Source organism: Oncorhynchus mykiss, chromosome 6 (assembly GCF_013265735.2).
Source record: "Oncorhynchus mykiss isolate Arlee chromosome 6, USDA_OmykA_1.1, whole genome shotgun sequence".
NCBI lineage: Eukaryota > Metazoa > Chordata > Actinopteri > Salmoniformes > Salmonidae > Oncorhynchus > Oncorhynchus mykiss.
In genome coordinates, this window is record NC_048570.1 from 69,973,735 (window position 1) to 69,991,639 (window position 17,905).

General features: G+C 48.6%; 1 protein-coding gene across 2 annotated transcripts in view; it reads right to left on the bottom strand.

Annotated features, from left to right (window-relative positions):
• Positions 1 to 2,210: 2,210 nt before the first annotated feature.
• Positions 2,211 to 17,905, bottom strand: part of dusp22a (dual specificity phosphatase 22a) — a 38,988-nt gene continuing 23,293 nt past the window's right edge. For both annotated transcript variants that reach the window (XM_021607487.2, XM_021607486.2), the window contains one exon: positions 2,211 to 3,532. In XM_021607487.2, the coding sequence (XP_021463162.2) occupies positions 3,332 to 3,532 (201 nt within the window). In that variant the 3' untranslated portion in view covers positions 2,211 to 3,331. The remainder of the gene's footprint in view (positions 3,533 to 17,905) is intronic.

Here is a 17,905-nt window from a genome sequence, read left to right on the forward strand (position 1 = left end):
TGACCCGGGCTTCATTAGACACAACAGTTTCCTGACGGGGCCCATGCCCAGGTCTTTGACCTCTTAATGTTTTACATTTGAGGATATGTTTTGAGTTTGTACTAAGAGTTGTGAAATTTTACCACATACCTGCGAAAATAGTACCAAAGCGATTAAAAAGCAGTGTTTCCCAATCTCGGCTCTGCCCCCATGGGTTTGATTTGGATTCAAATCATCAAAGCTTGATGATGAGTTGGTTATTTGAATCAGCTGTGTAGTGCTGGGGCAAGAAACTAAATGTGCACCCGAGGAGAGAGGGGTGCAGAACCAAGTTTGGGAAACCCTGCTCTAAAGCACTGACACAACAAAGTGTGAAAAAAGTTCAAGGGGGTGTAGACTTTCTATAGGCACTGTACATGAAGGCAGGGTAAAGTGACTAGACATCATCATAGATAATAAGAACATAAACAACATAGTGGCAGCAGCATATGACGTGTAGAAGTGTGTGTGTGTGTTTGTGTTATGTCGGTATGAGTGAGTGTGTGTGTGTGTGTGTGTGTGTGTGTGTGTGTGTGTGTGTGTGTGTACACTACCGGTCAAAAGTTTTAGAACACCTACTCATTCAAGGGTTTTTCTTTATTTTTACTATTTTCTACATTGTAGAATAATAATAATAGTGAAGACATCAAAACTAAGAAATAACACATATGGAATCATGTAGTAACCAAAAAAGTGTTAAACAAATCCAAATATATTTATATTCTTCAAATAGCCACCTTTTGCCTTGACAGCTTTGCACACGCTTGGCATTCTCTCAACAATCTTCATGAGGTAGTCACCTGGAATGCATTTCAATTAACAGGTGTGCATTCTTAAAAGTACATTTGTGGAAAAAAAAGTACACTTTCCTTCTTAATGTGTTTGAGCCAATCAGTTGTGTTGTGACAAGGTGTGTGTGTGTGGGGGGGGGGGGGGGGGGGGGGGGGGTAGTATGCAGAAGATAGCCGTATTTGGTAGAAGATCAGGTCCATAGGAATGGAAGACCCAGAGTTAAGGATAAGGATAAGTTAATTAGAGTTACCAGCCTCAGAAATTGCAGCCCAAATAAATGTTTCACAGAGTTCAAGTAACAACTGGTCAGAGGAGACTGTGTGAATCAGGCCTTCATGGTCGAATCAATAAGAAGAAGATACTTGCTTGGGCCAAGAAACACGAGCAATGGACATCAGACCGGTGGAAATCTGTCCTTTGGAGATTTTTGGAGATTGCAGATTTTTTTTAAAGATTTTTAGTTCCAACCACCGTGTCTTTGTGAAACGCTGTGTGGGTGAACGGACAATCTCCACATGTGTATTTCCCACCGTAAAGCATGGAGGAGGAGGTCTATGGTGTGGGGATGCTTTGCTGGTGACACTGTCTGTGATTTATTTAGAATTCAAGGCACACTTAACCAGCATGGCTAGCACAGCATTCTACAGCGATACATCATCCCATCTGTTTTGGGCTTAGTGGGACTATCATTTGTTTTTAAACAGGACAATGACAAAACACACCTCCAGGCTGTGTAAGGGCTATCTGACCAAGACGGACAGTGATGGAGTGCTGCATCAGATGACCTGGCCTCCACAACCCCCCAACCTCAACCAAATGTAGATGGTTTGGGATGAGTCTGACCGCAGAGTGAAGGAAAAGCAGCCAACAAGTGATCAGCATATGTGGGAACTCCTTCAAGACTGTTGGAAAAGCATTCCAGGTGAAGCTGGTTGAGAGAATACCAAGAGTGTGCCATGAAGGCAAAGGGTGGCTATTTGAAGAATCTAAAATATAAAATATATTTCGATTTGTTTAACACTTCTTTGGTTATTACAGTGAGGATTTTTTGTGAGAGTGTCAGTGTAGTGTGAGTGTGAGAGAGTGTGTATATATAGTCATGTGAGTGTGCATAGAATTAGTGCAAGATAGGGTCAGCGTGGATAGTCCGGGTAACAATTAACAATTTAGCAGTCTTATTGCTATTTAGTAATAGAGCTGATGCTCTGGTACCATACACTTTCAAGCACAAGCTCTCTCTATCTCTGCACATACACACACACACACACACACACACACACACACACACACACACACACACACACATTAGTTTAGTTATGATTTGATTATACTTCGGTTTGTAGCCAGCCTTATACAAATGCTGTAAGGTTGTTTCAGTCTCAATATGCTGCTTTGGCTTCATAATAGTATTTATTAGCATATATTTTTTGGCAAACAATGAAAGTGTACATTTGAATATTAATAAAGCAGATACATACACTATGATACAACATCATTTGTACCACTAAACATTTAACAAAGATCTTAAAAATTCCCTAAAACTAAAATAATATTTAGAACTTCTGATAAATTGACAAGCAAATTTCCAAAGAAGATTTACGGTAGATTTTTAGGAAGACCCCATATTATGACTTTGGGCTGTGATGATCCTTCATTTTACTAGCTGGAACGAGGCATTAATTTTCTATGGCAAAGCTGCTGTTATTTAAAGCTTTACCACATGCAGGTATACAGAAGCTGGATCAGTTTAAATTAGGGCGGAGAGCATCTTATGTTCATTCATATGCCATTCAACCCTCAACACCAATCAGATCTTCCATCTAACCAGCGGACTGCATTTAACATGATGTAATCATGGTACCATGTAATAACATATTGATAAACATATGAATAATAATTTATTATAATGTAATGTTAGGTGTAGGACTTTTTCCTGATCATGTGACCTAACCAGGTCCTCGTTATAGGTCTTAGGCAGATGATTAAAAAAATGCTAGTCCTACACTTCTTTATCTGTTTGGCCTTAACAGTTGACATGTTGAGTTTAGAGATAAGTTGAGGCGACGTTATAGGACAGGTGAAGCCTCATGGTAGTATGTGGCTGTAAGGTCAAGGTGTTGAGGTGTGGAGGTGTTTGGATTAAGGCTTCAGTGAGCATCAGAGCTCCTGATCAGGCTGCACTAAGGTCAGTTCAGTGGCGATGGACATGGGAGGTAGTGCAGTGGTGAGAGAGTCAGTTAGACAATACCCCTATGTACTTGGGACCTGCAAGTACTAAATAGTTACAGGCAATAAGGTGACAATTCTACCTAGTCTATCAGAGGGCAGGGTGGAGCTGTTCCCATATTGCTTAGGAGGACTAGGTTCTGGAGAATGTCTTGGTCAAGAGAAACCCCTGGCCCTACTTACACCCATCAGATCCTTTCAGATCTAAGTGCCTAGGAATTGGGAAATTGTCTCACTCTACAGGCAGGCCTGAGCTGGAGGTTGGTGGGACCAGGGAGACTCGCGGCACCTTGGCTCATCTGTTTCCCCCAGAGCCGTTGTAGGCATTGTAGGGTAGAGGGTAGACACTGGAGGCCTGGTTCATCCAGCCCTGGTCCCCTCCTCTCCTCTGGTTCTCCTGCTGCTGCTGCTCTATGTACTGGTTCAGCAGCGCTCCCACCTGCTCCTGGTCCTTGAAGGGACTGTGGCAGAAACTGGCCCGCAGCCACGCCCGGTACTGGAGAGAAGACATACAGAAAATACCATGTTTGATGGTTCAGATCAATTAGTGTTCTATGGTCCCCCAAGGGTGGGATGTCAGAGCAGAGTGTTCTGGAGTCAGAGCAGAGTGTTCTGGCGTCAGAGCAGTGTTCTGGAGTCAGAGCAGAGTGTTCTGGAGTCAGAGCAGAGTGTTCTGGAGTCAGAGCAGGGTGTCCTGGAGTCAGAGCAGAGTGTCCTGGAGTCAGAGCAGAGTGTTCTGGAGTCAGAGCAGAGTGTTCTGGAGTCAGAGCAGAGTGTTCTGGCTTCAGAGCAGAGTGTTCTGGCGTCAGAGCAGAGTGTTCTGGAGTCAGAGCAGAGTGTTCTGGAGTCAGAGCAGAGTGTTCTCGCATCAGATCGGTGTTCTGGAGTCAGAGCAGAGTGTTCTGGAGTCAGAGCAGAGTGTTCAGGCGTCAGAGCAGAGTGTTCGTGCGTCAGAGCAGAGTGTTCTGGCGTCAGAACAGAGTGTTCGGGCGTCAGAGTGTTCGGGCATCAGAGCAGAGTGTTCTGGCGTCAGAGCAGAGTGTTCGGGCGTCAGAGCAGAGTGTTCGGGCGTCAGAGCAGAGTGTTCTGGAGTCAGAGCAGAGTGTTCGGGCATCAGAGCAGAGTGTTCGGGCGTCAGAGCAGAGTGTTCGGGCGTCAGAGCAGAGTGTTCTGGAGTCAGAGCAGAGTGTTCTCGCGTCAGAGCAGAGTGTTCTCGCGTTAGAGCAGAGTGTTCGGGCGTCAGAGCAGAGTGTTCGGGCGTCAGAGCAGAGTGTTCTGGAGTCAGAGCAGAGTGTTCTGGAGTCAGAGCAGAGTGTTCTCGCGTCAGAGCAGAGTGTTCTCGCGTCAGAGCAGAGTGTTCTCGCGTCAGAGCGGTGTTCTGGAGTCAGAGCAGAGTGTTCTGGAGTCAGAGCAGAGTGTTCTGGAGTCAGAGCAGAGTGTTCTGGCGTCAGAGCAGTGTTCTGGAGTCAGAGCAGAGTGTTCTGGAGTCAGAGCAGAGTGTTCTGGAGTCAGAGCAGGGTGTCCTGGAGTCAGAGCAGAGTGTCCTGGAGTCAGAGCAGAGTGTTCTGGCGTCAGAGCAGAGTGTTCTGAGGTCAGAGCAGAGTGTTCTGGAGTCAGAGCAGAGTGTTCTCGCGTCAGAGCGGTGTTCTGGAGTCAGAGCAGAGTGTTCTGGAGTCAGAGCAGAGTGTTCTGGCGTCAGAGCAGAGTGTTCTGGAGTCAGAGCAGAGTGTTCTGGCGTCAGAGCAGAGTGTTCTGAGGTCAGAGCAGAGTGTTCTGGAGTCAGAGCAGAGTGTTCTCGCGTCAGAGCGGTGTTCTGGAGTCAGAGCAGAGTGTTCTGGAGTCAGAGCAGAGTGTTCGGGCGTCAGAGCAGAGTGTTCGGGCGTCAGAGCAGAGTGTTCGGGCGTCAGAGCAGAGTGTTCGGGAGTCAGAGCAGAGTGTTCGGGCGTCAGAGCAAAGTGTTCGGGCGTCAGAGCAGAGTGTTCGGGCGTCAGAGCAGAGTGTTCGGGCGTCAGAGCAGAGTGTTCGGGCGTCAGAGCAGAGTGTTCTGGAGTCAGAGCAGAGTGTTCTCGCGTCAGAGCAGAGTGTTCTCGCGTTAGAGCAGAGTGTTCGGGCGTCAGAGCAGAGTGTTCGGGCGTCAGAGCAGAGTGTTCTGGAGTCAGAGCAGAGTGTTCTGGAGTCAGAGCAGAGTGTTCTCGCGTCAGAGCAGAGTGTTCTCGCGTCAGAGCAGAGTGTTCTCGCGTCAGAGCGGTGTTCTGGAGTCAGAGCAGAGTGTTCTGGAGTCAGAGCAGAGTGTTCTGGAGTCAGAGCAGAGTGTTCTGGCGTCAGAGCAGTGTTCTGGAGTCAGAGCAGAGTGTTCTGGAGTCAGAGCAGAGTGTTCTGGAGTCAGAGCAGGGTGTCCTGGAGTCAGAGCAGAGTGTCCTGGAGTCAGAGCAGAGTGTTCTGGCGTCAGAGCAGAGTGTTCTGAGGTCAGAGCAGAGTGTTCTGGAGTCAGAGCAGAGTGTTCTCGCGTCAGAGCGGTGTTCTGGAGTCAGAGCAGAGTGTTCTGGAGTCAGAGCAGAGTGTTCTGGCGTCAGAGCAGAGTGTTCTGGAGTCAGAGCAGAGTGTTCTGGCGTCAGAGCAGAGTGTTCTGAGGTCAGAGCAGAGTGTTCTGGAGTCAGAGCAGAGTGTTCTCGCGTCAGAGCGGTGTTCTGGAGTCAGAGCAGAGTGTTCTGGAGTCAGAGCAGAGTGTTCGGGCGTCAGAGCAGAGTGTTCGGGCGTCAGAGCAGAGTGTTCGGGCGTCAGAGCAGAGTGTTCGGGAGTCAGAGCAGAGTGTTCGGGCGTCAGAGCAAAGTGTTCGGGCGTCAGAGCAGAGTGTTCGGGCGTCAGAGCAGAGTGTTCGGGCGTCAGAGCAGAGTGTTCTGGAGTCAGAGTAGAGTGTTCTGGCGTCAGAGCAGAGTGTTCTGGAGTCAGAGCAGAGTGTTCTGGAGTCAGAGCAGAGTGTTCTCGCGTCAGAGCAGAGTGTTCTCGCGTCAGAGCAGAGTGTTCTCGCGTCAGAGCGGTGTTCTGGAGTCAGAGCAGAGTGTTCTGGAGTCAGAGCAGAGTGTTCTGGAGTCAGAGCAGAGTGTTCTGGAGTCAGAGCAGAGTGTTCGGGCGTCAGAGCAGAGTGTTCTCGCGTCAGAACGGTGTTCTGGAGTCAGAGCAGAGTGTTCTGGAGTCAGAGCAGAGTGTTATGGAGTCAGAGCAGAGTGTTCTGGAGTCAGAGCAGAGTGTTCTGGCTTCAGAGCAGAGTGTTCTGGCTTTAGAGCAGAGTGTTCTGGAGTCAGAGCAGAGTGTTCTGGCGTCAGAGCAGAGTGTTCTGGAGTCAGAGCAGAGTGTTCTGGAGTCAGAGCAGAGTGTTCTCGCGTCAGAGCGGTGTTTTGGAGTCAGAGCAGAGTGTTCGGGCGTCAGAGTGTTCGGGCGTCAGAGCAGAGTGTTCGGGCGTCAGAGCAGAGTGTTCGGGCGTCAGAGCAGAGTGTTCGGGCGTCAGAGCAGAGTGTTCTGGAGTCAGAGCAGAGTGTTCGGGCATCAGAGCAGAGTGTTCGGGCATCAGAGCAGAGTCTTCGGGCGTCAGAGCAGAGTGTTCTGGAGTCAGAGCAGAGTGTTCTGGAGTCAGAGCAGAGTGTTCTCGCGTCAGAGCAGAGTGTTCTCGCGTCAGAGCAGAGCTTTCTCGCGTCAGAGCGGTGTTCTGGAGTCAGAGCAGAGTGTTCTGGAGTCAGAGCAGAGTGTTCTGGAGTCAGAGCAGAGTGTTCGGGCGTCAGAGCAGAGTGTTCGGGCGTCAGAGCAGAGTGTTCTGGCGTCAGAGCAGAGTGTTCTGGCGTCAGAGCAGAGTGTTCTGTCGTCAGAGCAGAGTGTTCTGGCATCAGAGCAGAGTGTTCTCGCGTCAGAGCAGAGTGTTCTCGCGTCAGAGCAGAGTGTTCTGGCGTCAGAGCAGAGTGTTCTGGAGTCAGAGCAGAGTGTTCTGGCGTCAGAGCAGAGTGTTCTGGCGTCAGAGCAGAGTGTTCGGGCGTCAGAGTGTTCGAGCGTCAGAGCAGAGTGTTCTGGCGTCAGAGCGGTGTTCTGGAGTCAGAGCAGAGTGTTCTGGAGTCAGAGCAGAGTGTTCTGGAGTCAGAGCAGAGTGTTCTGGCTTCAGAGCAGAGTGTTCTGGCTTTAGAGCAGAGTGTTCTGGAGTCAGAGCAGAGTGTTCGGGCGTCAGAGCAGAGTGTTCGGGCGTCAGAGCAGAGTGTTCGGGAGTCAGAGCAGAGTGTTCGGGCGTCAGAGCAAAGTGTTCGGGCGTCAGAGCAGAGTGTTCGGGCGTCAGAGCAGAGTGTTCGGGCGTCAGAGCAGAGTGTTCTGGAGTCAGAGTAGAGTGTTCTGGCGTCAGAGCAGAGTGTTCTGGAGTCAGAGCAGAGTGTTCTGGAGTCAGAGCAGAGTGTTCTCGCGTCAGAGCAGAGTGTTCTCGCGTCAGAGCAGAGTGTTCTCGCGTCAGAGCGGTGTTCTGGAGTCAGAGCAGAGTGTTCTGGAGTCAGAGCAGAGTGTTCTGGAGTCAGAGCAGAGTGTTCTGGAGTCAGAGCAGAGTGTTCGGGCGTCAGAGCAGAGTGTTCTCGCGTCAGAACGGTGTTCTGGAGTCAGAGCAGAGTGTTCTGGAGTCAGAGCAGAGTGTTCTGGAGTCAGAGCAGAGTGTTCTGGAGTCAGAGCAGAGTGTTCTGGCTTCAGAGCAGAGTGTTCTGGCTTTAGAGCAGAGTGTTCTGGAGTCAGAGCAGAGTGTTCTGGCGTCAGAGCAGAGTGTTCTGGAGTTAGAGCAGAGTGTTCTGGAGTCAGAGCAGAGTGTTCTCGCGTCAGAGCGGTGTTTTGGAGTCAGAGCAGAGTGTTCGGGCGTCAGAGTGTTCGGGCGTCAGAGCAGAGTGTTCGGGCGTCAGAGCAGAGTGTTCGGGCGTCAGAGCAGAGTGTTCGGGCGTCAGAGCAGAGTGTTCTGGAGTCAGAGCAGAGTGTTCGGGCATCAGAGCAGAGTGTTCGGGCATCAGAGCAGAGTGTTCTGGAGTCAGAGCAGAGTGTTCTGGAGTCAGAGCAGAGTGTTCTGGAGTCAGAGCAGAGTGTTCTCGCGTCAGAGCAGAGTGTTCTCGCGTCAGAGCAGAGCTTTCTCGCGTCAGAGCGGTGTTCTGGAGTCAGAGCAGAGTGTTCTGGAGTCAGAGCAGAGTGTTCTGGAGTCAGAGCAGAGTGTTCGGGCGTCAGAGCAGAGTGTTCTGGCGTCAGAGCAGAGTGTTCTGGCGTCAGAGCAGAGTGTTCTGGCGTCAGAGCAGAGTGTTCTGTCGTCAGAGCAGAGTGTTCTGGCATCAGAGCAGAGTGTTCTCGCGTCAGAGCAGAGTGTTCTCGCGTCAGAGCAGAGTGTTCTGGCGTCAGAGCAGAGTGTTCTGGAGTCAGAGCAGAGTGTTCTGGCGTCAGAGCAGAGTGTTCTGGCGTCAGAGCAGAGTGTTCGGGCGTCAGAGTGTTCGAGCGTCAGAGCAGAGTGTTCTGGCGTCAGAGCGGTGTTCTGGAGTCAGAGCAGAGTGTTCTGGCTTCAGAGCAGAGTGTTCTGGCTTTAGAGCAGAGTGTTCTGGAGTCAGAGCAGAGTGTTCTGGCGTCAGAGCAGAGTGTTCTGGAGTCAGAGCAGAGTGTTCTGGAGTCAGAGCAGAGTGTTCTCGCGTCAGAGCGGTGTTTTGGAGTCAGAGCAGAGTGTTCGGGCGTCAGAGTGTTCGGGCGTCAGAGCAGAGTGTTCGGGCGTCAGAGCAGAGTGTTCGGGCGTCAGAGCAGAGTGTTCGGGCGTCAGAGCAGAGTGTTCTGGAGTCAGAGCAGAGTGTTCGGGCATCAGAGCAGAGTGTTCGGGCATCAGAGCAGAGTCTTCGGGCGTCAGAGCAGAGTGTTCTGGAGTCAGAGCAGAGTGTTCTGGCGTCAGAGCAGAGTGTTCTGGAGTCAGAGCAGAGTGTTCTGGAGTCAGAGCAGAGTGTTCTGGAGTCAGAGCAGAGTGTTCTCGCGTCAGAGCAGAGTGTTCTCGCGTCAGAGCAGAGTGTTCTCGCGTCAGAGCAGAGTGTTCTCGCGTCAGAGCGGTGTTCTGGAGTCAGAGCAGAGTGTTCTGGAGTCAGAGCAGAGTGTTCTGGAGTCAGAGCAGAGTGTTCGGGCGTCAGAGCAGAGTGTTCGGGCGTCAGAGCAGAGTGTTCTGGCGTCAGAGCAGAGTGTTCTGGCGTCAGAGCAGAGTGTTCTGGCGTCAGAGCAGAGTGTTCTGGCGTCAGAGTAGAGTGTTCTCGCGTCAGAGCAGAGTGTTCTGGCGTCAGAGCAGAGTGTTCTGGAGTCAGAGCAGAGTGTTCTGGAGTCAGAGCAGAGTATTCTGGCGTCAGAGCAGAGTGTTCGGGCGTCAGAGTGTTCGAGCGTCAGAGCAGAGTGTTCTGGCATCAGAGCAGAGTGTTCTGGAGTCAGAGCAGAGTGTTCTGGAGTCAGAGCAGAGTGTTCTGGCGTCAGAGCAGAGTGTTCTGGCATCAGAGCAGAGTGTCCTGGCGTCAGAGCAGAGTGTTCTGGAGTCAGAGCAGAGTGTTCTCGCGTCAGAGCAGAGTGTTTTCGCGTCAGAGCGGTGTTCTGGAGTCAGAGCAGAGTGTTCTGGAGTCAGAGCAGCGTGTTCTGGAGTCAGAGCAGAGTGTTCTCGCGTCAGAGCGGTGTTCTGGAGTCAGAGCAGAGTGTTCTGGAGTCAGAGCAGAGTGTTCTGGAGTCAGAGCAGAGTGTTCTGGCGTCAGAGAAGAGTGTTCGGACGTCAGAGCAGAGTGTTCTGGAGTCAGAGCAGAGTGTTCTGGCGTCAGAGCAGAGTGTTCTGGCGTCAAAGCAGAGTGTTCGGGCGTCAGAGTGTTTGGGCGTCAGAGCAGAGTGTTCGGGCGTCAGAGCAGAGTGTTCTGGAGTCAGAGCAGAGTGTTCTGGAGTCAGAGCAGAGTGTTCGGGCATCAGAGCAGAGTGTTCGGGCGTCAGAGCAGAGTGTTCTGGAGTCAGAGCAGAGTGTTCTGGCGTCAGAGCAGAGTGTTCTGGCGTCAAAGCAGAGTGTTCGGGCGTCAGAGTGTTCGGGCGTCAGAGCAGAGTGTTCGGGCGTCAGAGCAGAGTGTTCTGGAGTCAGAGCAGAGTGTTCTGGAGTCAGAGCAGAGTGTTCGGGCATCAGAGCAGAGTGTTCGGGCGTCAGAGCAGAATGTTCTGGAGTCAGAGCAGAGTGTTCTGGCGTCAGAGCAGAGTGTTCTGGCGTCAGGGCAGAGTGTTCTGGAGTCAGAGCAGAGTGTTCTCGCGTCAGAGCAGAGTGTTCTCGCGTCAAGAGCGGTGTTCTGGAGTCAGAGCAGAGTGTTCTGGAGTCAGAGCAGAGTGTTCTGGAGTCAGAGCAGAGTGTTCTGGCGTCAGAGCAGAGTGTTCGGGCGTCAGAGCAGAGTGTTCGGGCGTCAGAGCAGAGTGTTCTGGAGTCAGAGCAGAGTGTTCTGGCGTCAGAGCAGAGTGTTCTGGAGTCAGAGCAGAGTGTTCTGGAGTCAGAGCAGAGTGTTCTGGCGTCAGAGCAGAGTGTTCTGGAGTCAGAGCAGAGTGTTCTGGAGTCAGAGCAGAGTGTTCTCGCGTCAGAGCAGAGTGTTCTCGCGTCAAGAGCGGTGTTCTGGAGTCAGAGCAGAGTGTTCTGGAGTCAGAGCAGAGTGTTCTGGAGTCAGAGCAGAGTGTTCTGGCATCAGAGCAGAGTGTTCGGGCGTCAGAGCAGAGTGTTCGGGCGTCAGAGCAGAGTGTTCTGGAGTCAGAGCAGAGTGTTCTGGCGTCAGAGCAGAGTGTTCTGGAGTCAGAGCAGAGTGTTCTGGCGTCAGAACAGAGTGTTCTGGTGTCAGAACAGAGTGTGTGGGTGAGAAGTTAGTGTTCTATTACCACACTTTCACTTGGTTTCTTTTCCTTCCCAGTAGATGGTGATAGATGTAGATAGAGTTAGCTACAATCTAAGCAATTTATCTCTAGATCAATCTCTGTGTGTGGTTGGCAAACGGACAGCAGACATTCCTGAAAACAAGGGACTTTTCTCAGCAGCTCAGAGAGCCATAAGAGGTCCAACAGCTGTGCCCCCAACACACTCACTCTGGCTTTAACAACATTGCTTCTGGGCTTGATCCCAACTTGAAATCTGCGCACGTAAATCATGCATTGATGTTATTGCATGTGTAACTTGTGAAAATTCAAGTTACACATGCTGATCTCAAGATGAGATGTGAACTTCTATGAGGACTGAAAGTATAATTTATTTACATAGACAATGTCCTCTAAAATGGCCCAGTGTCTGGGTTTAACGGTACTCGAGGAGGCAGCAGGGGTTGGGTGGGAAACTCCTGGCAGAAGTCCCAGGTCTTCAACCCAGCGGTCAGTGGGCCCACATAGGGACCAGTGAGAGCTGAGGAAGGGGTGGGGAAAGTTAGCTCTGAATCAGACCTTTACCAGGAATCTGCCTCCACTTCCGTCACTCCTCCTCTGACGTTCCTGCTCACACATTAGCTACGGGCTCTCAAGCAAAAACAGATCTAGGACCAACCTCGATTGTAGTGACTGTGTAAGTGACGTCACCCAATTCCATTGAAGCTTGTAGAAAAGTACACTTTACAAAAAAGGACTTAGGAAAATTGCAATTGGTTCAGAACAGTGCAGCACGGCTGGCCCTTGGATGTACACAGAGAGATAATATTAATAATATGCATGTCAATCTCTCCTGGCTCAAAATGGAGGAGAGATTGACTTCATCACTGCTTGTATTTATGAGAGGTATTGACATGTTGAATGCACCGAGCTGTCTGTTTGAACTACTGGCGCACAGCTCGGACACCCATGCATACCCCACAAGACATGCCACAAGCGGTCTCTTCACAGTCCTAAAGTCCAGAACAGACTATGGAAGGCGCACAGTACTGAATAGAGCCATGACAACATGGAACTCTATTCCACACCAAGTAACTCATGCAAGCAGTAAAATTAGATTTAAAAACCGATTAAAAAAAGATCTTATGGAACAGCAGTAAAGTATTTAGTCAGCCACCAATTGTGCAAGTTCTCGCCACTTAAAAAGATGAGAGAGGCCTGTAATTTTCATCATAGGTACACTTCAACTATGACAGACAAAATGAGAAGAAAAAAATCCAGAAAATCACATTGTAGGATTTTTTATTAATTTATTTGCAAATTGTGGTGGAAAATAAGTATTGTGAGTGAGTATAACAGAACTGATGTTGCAGGCGAAAGCCTGAGAAAAATCCAATCCCGAAGTGCCCCAGGTTTTGAAAGCGCTGCGTTCCAATGACTCCCTATTACGCTGAGAATGTACCATCAACAAGCTTACGCTTTCTATGTATTCCCCAAGGTGTCTACAGCATTGTGACGTAGTTTTACGCATTTCTGTTGAAGAATAGCCGTAGACTTATTGCGTAAGTGGTCACATGGTGGCTCCGAGGGAGATTCTCACGTAAAATACAGAGGTAGCCATTACTCCAATCGGTCCTAGAAACACCTTGAGGATGGATTCTAAACAACGTTTGCCATGTTTCTGTGTATATTATGGAGCTAATTTGGAAAAAATGTCGGAGTTGTGGTGACTGCAATTTCCGGGCGATTTCTCAGCCAAACGTGAAGGAGCTATTTCGCCTACAAAAATAATATTTTGGGAAAAAATGAACTTTGGCTGTCTACCTGGGAGTCTCGTGAGTGAAAACATCCAAAGTTCATCAAAGGTAAACGATGTAATTTGATTGCTTTTCTGATTTCCGTGACAAGGTTGCCTGCCTGCTGCTAGCAGGGCATAATGCTATGCTGGGCTATCGATAAACTTACACAAATGCTTGTCTAGCGTTGGTTGTAAAGCATATTTTGAAAATCTGAGATGACAGGGTGATTAACAAAAGGCTAAGCTGTGTCTCAATATATTTCATTTGTGATTTTCAGGAATAGGAATATTTTCTAGGGATATTTATGTCCGTTGCGTTATGCTAATTAGTTTCAGGCGATGATTGGTGCGACTGCAGTGCTCAGCTGAGGCGGACAGGGCTTTTGGTCACCTGAAGGCTCTGTTTACCTCGGCTCCCGTGCTGGCTCATCCTGATCCCTCCTTAGCGTTCATAGTTGAGGTGGATGCATCCGAGGCTGGGATAGGGGCTGTGCTGTCTCAGCGCTTGGGTACGCCACTTAAGCTCCGCCCCTGTGCTTTCTTTTCAAAGAAGCTCAGCCCGGCGGAGCGAAACTGTGATGTGGGGGACTGGGAGCTGTTGGCTGTTGTCGGGGCTCTTAAGGGATGGAGACATTGGCTTGAGGGGGCTAGACACCCTTTTCTCATTTGGACTGACCACCACATTCTGGAGTACATTCGGACAGCGAGGAGACTGAACCCTCGCCAGGCGAGGTGGGCCATGTTTTTCACCCGCTTTGTTTTTACCCTATCCTACAGACCAGGTTCCCAGAAAGTTAAGGCAGACGCACTGTCCCGGATGTATGATACAGAGGAGTGGTCCACGGATCCCACTCCCATACTTCCAGCTTCTTACCTGGTGGCACCGGTGGTATGGGAGGTGGACGCGGACATCGAGCGGGCGTCACGTGCAAAGCCCACTCCCACACAGTGTCCAGTTGGGCGTCTGTATGTTCCGTTTGATGTCCGCAATCGTTTGATCTGTTGGGCCCACACGTCACCCTCCTCTGGTCATCCTGGCATCGGTCGGACAGTGGGCTGTCTTGCTGGGAAGTACTGGTGGCCCACGTTAGCTAAGGACATGAGGGTTTATGTTTCCTCCTGCTTGGTGTGCGCACAGTGCAAGGCACCTAGACACCTGCCCAGAGGGAAATTACAACCCCTTCCCATTCAACAACGACCGTGGTCACACCTATCAGTGGATTTCCCCGTTTTCCTTGTTGGGCGGCGTTCGGCAGTCGATGTCACCAGCTTTCTAGTCACCACCGATCCATGTTTCATTTTCGTTTTGTTTTGTCTTCATTATTACACACCTGGTTTCAATTCCATAATCAATGTTCCTTATTTAGCCCTCTGGCGTCCCTTTCTGTTTTGTCGTTGTCATGTGGTTTCGTTATTTTGTGCTCTGGATATTTGTGTTTTTCCTTGTTGGAACATTGCTTAATTTTTGAGTAAATTCTCTGATTATTACTCATACCTGTGTCCTGCGCCTGACTTCGCCTTATCGATTCACCTAATCGTTGACAAATTGTATAAACTGCTTTAATTTTTCTGGATACCAGGATGAGTTAATCAAATCAAATCAAATATTATTTGTCACATGTGCCGAATACAACAGGTAGACCTTACAGTGAAATGCTTACTTACAAGCCCTTAAGCAACAATGCAGTTTTAAGAAAATCCCTAAAAAAGTAAGAGATAAGAATAACAAATATTTAAAGAGCAGCAGTACTGGAAGACAAACCGGTTTCCCTCTTGGCCCCCAGTGATGTACTGGTTGAGCAGTTGCCATACCAGGCAGGCAAATTGGAGTGTGTTATGTTTGTTCCTTATATAATGACAAACCGGGGCGTAGGTTAAACTACTTTTAATGAACATGTATTTCAGCTAGAAAACTCCATGTTTAGCCATGCAAGGCATTCTTCAACCACCTGCATAGCCTGCTGGGTAACATAGCCTAAATGTTATTGAAACATAACAACACATCTTCTTACCTTTAAAATATAACTACTTTTCAATGTAACTACACATCACATTTGTTTACTCAACCTGCATAACATGCCATTTTCAATAACACACATTTCTTTCCCCCAATTTTTTTTTTTTAATATAATCTTTTTCAACTAAATATAGTTTGTCCAACAATACTCTATTGTGGCTCTATTTCCTTTCACATAAACAAAACAGTCCAGGTGCCCCTTTTTTGTATTTTTTTAATAGCAATTCTCAATAAGCCTTTCAGGGGCTCTGATAGTCCTTTTTGGTTGTTCTGCTGAAGTGCTTCCTGAAACATTTGGACAGCGTTCATTGTCAGTCAGGGTGTTCTGACTGAATTGTCCATTTCTAAAGGCATTTGACGCTTCAGCAGTATCCTCCAGGTGATCCTCAGTCCCTTGAGTGAATGGCTGAAGCCTTAGATCCACTCTGTTTTGTCTCAGTTGTTATCCATGCTTAGTTTGGATCTCATAGGATCACGGTGCACACACCCTTGCTGCATCCAGGTTCCTGTAGTGATGTCTCTGAGTCGTACATGATCTCCAGGTTTCAGTTCAGGTCTTGCACTTTGTGTCGCTGTTTTTGTCTTTCTGTTTTTCCTTCACGAGTTTGACTTTGTGAGCACCTCTGACTGTTAGCAAGTCCTCATGGATGGCTAGGTTGGTTCTGATGCGACGTCCCATTAACATTTGTGCAGGTAAAAGTCCGTTCTGCAGAGGTGCGCTGCGGTAGATCATCAGATTTTTAAAGAAATCCTCCTTTACATTGTGTGCCTTTTTCATCAGACCTTTGACAATTTTGACTGAACTCTCTGCTAAGCCGTTGGATCTCGAGTAGTTGAGGCTGGAGGTGTTGTGTCGGAATGCCCAGTCGTTAGCGAACAATCGGAATTCGGAACTTGAGAACTGCGGGCCATTGTCCGAGTACAGTTCAGACGCAACCCCATGTCTTGCAAAGACTGATTTCAGGTAGGTGATTACAGCTTTGCTGGAGGTAGTTGGCAGTGTTGCTACTTCAGGGTAGTTTGAGTAGTCGCCGGTAACAACAATGTGACTTTTGCCATTGCAGTCAAAAAGGTAAACTCCAACTTTGTAGTAGGGTCTGTTGGGTACTGGATGAGGCATTAGCGGCTCTGCTTGCTGCTTTGGCCTGTAGGTCAAACACAGTTCTCATGAAACAGTGGTCTGGCTGATTTCCTGGTTCATTCTTGGCCAGTACACTACTTCGCATGCTCGTCGTTTGAATTTTTCCTCACCCAAGTGGCCCTCGTGTATTTTCTGTAGCATTTCTTTGCTTAGTGTCATGGGAATGACAATTTTGTTGCCTTTGAACACTATGTCATCCACAACGGTGAGCTCTGCTCTGCACATCCAATAATCCTGTATTCTCCTTGGACAGTTGTTTTTCTGTGCGGGCAATCCTATCGGTGTTGTTTCTTTCGACTCTGTCATTGTCTGGTCATCTGTGATCTCTCTTTTGATCTGCTCCATTCTCTCAGAAGACACAGGAAGTGATGCTACAATCATGTCGATGTAGGCCTGATTGTGTTTTTCTGTGTGTCGAATCTCTCCTTGTCGACTGCTCGAGAAAGAGTGTCGGCGGCGAACATGAACTTTCCCGGGGTATAGATCATCTTCACATCATATTTTTGCAGTCTGATCAACATTCTCTGGATTCTCATTGGACAATCATTCAGTGGCTTAGACATGATTGACACCAATGTTTTGCGGTCAGTTTCTACTTCGAAATCTCGTCCGTAGATGTGTTGGTGAAACCTTTCGCAAGCGTATGTGCTCGCCTGTAGTTCTTTCTCTATTTGTGCATACCTCGTCTCTGCGCCTGTCAAGGCTCTGGACGCATAAGCGATGGATTGCCATGTGTCGTCATGCTGTTGCAGAATAACTGCTCCCAGGCCAAACTGTGACGCATCTGCAGAAATCCTTGTGCTTTTCTCTGGATCATAGAACCTGAGAACTGGCTCTTCTGTGATTGTCTTCTTTAGGTTTTGAAGCAGTTTTCCTGTTCATGGGACCATTCCTATTAATTTTTCTGTTCCAGAAGACATCTGAGTGGAGCGGACTGTGCTGACAGTTGAGGTATTAACTTTGCAAGGTAGGTGATCATGCCCATGAAGCATCTCACATCGTCTTTGTTCTTTGGGCGCTCCATGTTGTTGATGGCTGATGTATTCCTTGGGTCTGGTTTGACTCCATCCTCTGAAAGTACGTCTCCCACGAAGGTAAGTGTTTTCACACCAAACTCGGATTTGTCCATGTTTAGTTTTAGGTTGACTTTCCGTGTCAGGTCCAGCACTTGTCTCTCTCTCGCATCGTGTTCTTCTTTTGTGGACCCCCAGACGATGATGTCATTCATCATAGTCTCCACTCCTAGGATGCGCACAAAGATCATGTGGATTGTCTTGTGATAGACCTCTGGTGCTGAGAGAATCACATATGGTAGATGAAGAAATCTGTACCTGCCCTCAGGTGTGTTGAATGTTCATAGCCTTGAGCTTGCATCATCGAGCTTCATTTGCCAGAATCCTGTGGAGGCATCAAGCTTACTGAACCACTTTGCTCCAGCAAACTGCAACATTATCTCTTCTCTGATTGGCAACTTGAAATGCTCTCTCTTGATTGATTTGTTGAGATCTCTCGGTTCTGGACATATCCTGAGATCGCCGTTCTTTTTCACCACAATAACCATTGAGCTTACCCAGTCTGTAGGTTCATCCATTTTTGTGATGATGTCTAACTTTTCCATGAGATAGACGTCAAAGAGTTCCTCTTTGAGCTTTTCCCTCAGTGCAAATGGAACTTTTCTGCATGCATGCACAACTGGAGTAATTTTGTCATCAGTACATATTTTGTGTTCTCCTGGTAAACATCCAAGACCCTCAAACACATCCTCATACTCACCCAGTAGCGATTCTTGGTCATTTTCAGTCTGTCACTACTTATACTCTTTTCAACAAATTGAGCTTTTCACATGCATTGATTCCTTGAATAGGCTGTACACTCTTTTCCACAATCAGCAGCTGTGCTCTGAACTGTTTTCCTTTGACTGGTACGTTCTCCCCAGTATAACCAGTAACCTTCATTTTCACTGGGTGTATTTTGCTCTTCACCTTCGGTGTTTTGTAGTCATCCAGAGACAACAGGTTTACCTGTGCTCCAGTTTCAAGCTTGAATG